Below are 4,492 nucleotides of genomic sequence, written 5' to 3' on the forward strand. Positions count from 1 at the left end.
CCACCCCCACTACCACCACCCCTTTGGCAGCTCCCTCCGGTTCCCAGCCCCGTCGCGCCAGCGCCCGAGCAGCACACGGTCCCCCCAGAGTGCCTGCCAGCGTGCCGTGCCCCCCCCGCCTCTGCCCAGCTCTCCTGCCTTCCCTGCCCGTGACCCCCCGTGTGTCCTCGCACTCCTCGTCCCCCTCTCCTGCCCAGAAATGTCTTTAACTCCCGCTGTCGTTTCCCACCCGTGCAGACCAAGAGAGTCCCGAGGAGATGGCGACAGTGAAGCCCGAGAAGGGCGAAGGAGATCACGGCAGTAACAGCAGCGGAGGGGGGGGGGAGGGCCAGGTGAGTGCGGGGAGGGAGGAACAGCCCCAAGCCGGCGGCCTCCTGCCTCCGCTCGCCCTGGGGAACTCACCGTCCCCGTGGCAAAGTCCAGGGCCGGGCCGAGGTGTTTGTTTGGCCCAGCCGAGCGTTACGCCGGCTCCTCTCCCCTGGGAGAGGAAGAGAAGGGCGAGTGCGCGCCGGGGGATCGTCACGCTGCCAAACGCCCCGCCGGAGCGCTGACCCGCAGCGCCTGTGGCTTCCCCTCCTCCCCCAGCTCCGCACGGTGCCCTCGAAAACGTGACAGTTCCCCTGCTCCCAGTAAACACCACAGCCCCGACTGGCCCTTCTCCAGGTCGGGGTGCCCAGAAACGACTGTACTTCCCCGGAGCTGTTCTCCTGCGGGGAGATTCACTCGCTTTGGGGTGGAGGAGATGGCTCTCCTTGCCTTTTACATGCAGACTCCCTCCCCTTTCCTCCCTCCCAGAAGGTTTTTCCCTGTGGGTTCAGTCTGTCCCGGCCTGACAGCCCTGTGTCTGGCAGTTGTATTTTTCCGGCTGTGGGTGGGTTTTCTCAGGAAGGAGTGTTTATCTTTTCCAAGTACGCTCCTCCCTGCTTTCTCTTTTATTTTTTTTTTCTTCCACTTTTTTTATTTTCGGCCTGCCCACTGGGCCGCCTCCCACGTTCCTTAACTCCTCCTCTCCTTCCCAGGAATCGCAGCCTTCCCCGCTGGCTCTGCTGGCAGCTACCTGCAGCAGGATCGAGTCTCCCAACGAGAACTCCAACAGCTCCCAGGGCCAGCAAGGCGGGAGCGGCGAGCTGGACCTGACAGCTGCCGCCGCTCAGATCGCCCAGTCCGCCAACGGCTGGCAAATCATTTCCGCCGGCTCCAGCACGCCGACGGCCTCCAAGGAACAGGGCAGCAATGGCAGCAACGGTGGAGACGCCTCCAAAAGCCGGCCCGTGAGCGCGGGGCAGTACGTGGTCACGACCGCTTCCAACCTGCAGAACCAGCAGGTGCTCACGGGCCTGCCGGGAGTTATCCCGAATATCCAGTACCAGGTCATTCCCCAATTCCAAACCATCGATGGGCAGCAGCTCCAGTTTGCCACCACCCCTGCCCAAGTCAACGTGCAGCAGGATGCCTCTGGTCAGCTCCAGATCATCCCCGGCACGAACCAGCAGATCATAACGAGCCGAGCAGGGACGAGTAACCTCATCGCCATGCCAAACCTGCTGCAGCAGGCCGTCCCCATCCAGGGCGTGGGCTTAGCCAACAACACCCTCTCGGGGCAAACCCAGTACGTGGCCAACGTCCCTGTGGCTCTGAACGGCAACATCACCTTGCTGCCCGTCAACAGCGTGGCCGCCAGCCTGGCTCCCACCTCTCAGACGGTCACGTTGAGCAGCTCCGGCTCTCCGGACAGCAGCTCCCAGCCTGCCACCTCGGGTGCTGCCATCAGTTCCACCAACACGGCCACGTCTCACGCTAGTTCCGGCGCCTTTTTTACCAACGCCAACAGCTACTCCACCACCACCACCACCAGTAACATGGGCATCATGAATTTTTCCACCAGTGCGACGGTGGGAACCAACGTCCAGGCGCAGACGCCCCAGAGGGTCAGCAGCGTCCAGAGCTCGGACTCTCTGCAGAGCCAAGTTTCTGGGGTGGCTTTGCAGCCGGGGCAGCAGAAAGAGGGGGATCAGAGTCAGCAATCGCAGCAGCAGCAGATCCTGATCCAACCTCAGCTAGTTCAAGGAGGGCAGACGATCCAAGCCCTCCAGACCACCCCGCTCTCTGGCCAGACCTTTGCCACTCAAGCCATCTCCCAAGACGCCTTGCAGAACCTGCAGCTCCAAGCTGTCCCCAACTCCGGGCCCATCATCATCCGAACGCCCACGGTGGGTCCCAACGGGCAGGTGAGCTGGCAGACCATCCAGCTCCAAAACCTTCAGGTTCAAAACCCCCAGGCCCAGACAATCACCTTGGCCCCCATGCAGGGAGTGTCGCTGGGGCAGACGGGCAGCACCAGCACCACGCTCACCCCCATCGCCTCCCTCCCCAGCGGCACTGTCACGGTCAACGCTGCCCAGCTCTCCTCCATGCCAGGCCTCCAGACTATTAACCTCAGTGCCTTGGGAGCGTCTGGGATCCAGGTGCATCAGCTGCAAGGGCTGCCGCTGGCCATAGCAAACACTGCCGGTAAGTTGTTTTGTCTCGGTTCCTTTCCGTAGCCGGGCAGAGGAAATCGAAGGCAAACCACGTTGCCTGGCTGCACGCAGCCGGCTCCGTGCGCCGTCTGGACTCGGCGGGGTTCAGGGCGCTGGCACAGCTGTGCCAGGGCTAGAGCTGGGGGTGATCGATGCCAAACCGAGTTGGCAAGCAGGCTGGCGCTTATGCTGGCCCTGGGAAGGAAGTATTAAGCCTCTGCCGATGGCCAGAAGACACTGGAACTCATTCTGGGGAGTTTCTGATCTAATTAACTCTCTTGGGCGGCTGATTGCACGAAAAGAAACAGAGGAGATGCCTGTGAATGGGGAAGGAGGGAGATGTGCGGAGAGGAGAGGCAGGGGAGAAGGGGGACGCTGTGTGCGGCGCTAAGGGTGAAGCGTGGTTTTGTGCGAGGCCGCTGCCTTGCCCCGACGGCCGCCCAGGGATCTCGGGTCGGGGTTGGGGAGTGGAGCCGAGTCCAGCTCAGCTCCTCGGCTGCGGGAGCCCGCAGAAAGAGTCACAGCCTTAGAAAACTCAGGAATAACTTAAATCCTCTTGCCCTCCCCCTGGAAAACAAACAAACAAAAAACCTTGGGGAATTTCCTTGCAGGGGCGGAAGAACGAGCTCTTTAAGTGTATATTTAGCCTAAAGTTGGGTGCTGGTCTGGGACGCTGTGATCTCATCCTGCCCGAGACGGGCCCGCGTTCACGACTGGTGCAAAGCTCCCTGCTCAGTTCCCCCTGGATCAGGCCCGTCGTCTCCCAAAAGCTCCCCCCAGCTCGAGGGGGGGGGGGAGTGTGCGTGTGGACACGGGGTGTGAGCTTGAGGCCGCTCGGCTTCCCCTTGGAAATGCCGTGCCTGCCTGTACGAGGGGGCCGTAAGCTCCTGCTGCGGAAGAAATCGGTGCCGAAAAGGAGCTCTGCTCGCTTTTCCAGTGTTTTTCTTCTTTTTTTTTTTTTTTTTTTGTTCTGGCTCCAGCTAAAACGGCAGTTGCTCGATTTAGTCACAGCTGAGAGGCAGCAAAAAAATGTTGCTCAATCCGACTCGTGCTTCCTTCTCGCGAGAGGAGGCGGCTGCTCTCCCGGAGTTGTTTTGCAGCAGTATTTTGGGCTGTTGCTACAGCAGCTTGGCTTGCAGGCGTCCGCGGGTTTATTACAGACCGCGCCGCAGTCGGGATTAGCCTGATCCTTGGATTTCCCCGAGCAGAGAGACCCGCTTGTGCTAGAGCACGCTCGTTTTTGCACTCAGAGGGGAGCTGATGGCGCGTCACCTCTTTTATATGTGGAAATGCGGGTGGTTAGAGGGTCTCTTTCGTCTTCGCCTGCCTGGGTTCGGTGGGATCCCCTCGCCCTGCAGCCTGGCGGGGCCGCTTGCGTCGAGGCGTGCTTGTTTTGAAGGCGCCGGAGAAAGGCATGGGCGACTCCTAGTTCCTGTATTTGTGCCTGGCTCTGCCCTCGGAGGTGGGGCAGGGAGGAACGCTCCAGAGACCACCCATCCAACGCGCTCTCGCTGGGGAGCCGCCTCCTCCTCCTCCTCCTCCTCTGGTTGTTTTTTTTTTTTTAGCTCAGCAGTAGGTTTAGCTCTTGATCAGCAGTGACAAATTCACCGTCCGACGCTGGCGGCTGCACCGCGCACCACAGCCGAGGGCCTCGCGCTTCCTTAGCTCGGAGGATGTGACGTTCAGGCGACGCTTTGATGTTGTTACGTTTGAAAAACCAGAGCAGGGTTCAGGTTTCAAAGGGCTTGCGGGGACCCACCGAGACCCCCCGCTCGATGGGACCGTAAGTCAGGCTCCTAGGATGCGATCGCGGAGGCAGTGGCTGGGGCAGAAAGCTTCCTGGCACTGATCCATTCACACGATTTGCGTGGTTTAGCTCCAGTCTGGAGGAGTTTTTCTCTAGCTGGGTCCGTCAGACGTGGCGATGGGTCCGTTCGTCCCCCTGCCACCTGCAAACAGCCCCTCTCCGGTGG

The 4,492-nt window shown here is 61.0% G+C and overlaps 1 protein-coding gene across 1 annotated transcript in view; it reads left to right on the forward strand.

Moving 5' to 3' along the window:
- SP1 (Sp1 transcription factor) overlaps nt 1-4,492 on the forward strand; it is a gene marked incomplete at its 5' end in the record, with an annotated part of 14,950 nt that overhangs the window by 582 nt on the left and 9,876 nt on the right. The window contains one exon of the mRNA XM_019471838.1: nt 1,020-2,511. Within this exon, the coding sequence (XP_019327383.1) occupies nt 1,020-2,511 (1,492 nt within the window). The remainder of the gene's footprint in view (nt 1-1,019; nt 2,512-4,492) is intronic.

The sequence above is a fragment of the Aptenodytes forsteri genome, unplaced genomic scaffold, assembly GCF_000699145.1.
Source record: "Aptenodytes forsteri isolate BGI_AS27 unplaced genomic scaffold, ASM69914v1 Scaffold162, whole genome shotgun sequence".
In the NCBI taxonomy this organism is placed as follows: Eukaryota; Metazoa; Chordata; class Aves; order Sphenisciformes; family Spheniscidae; genus Aptenodytes; species Aptenodytes forsteri.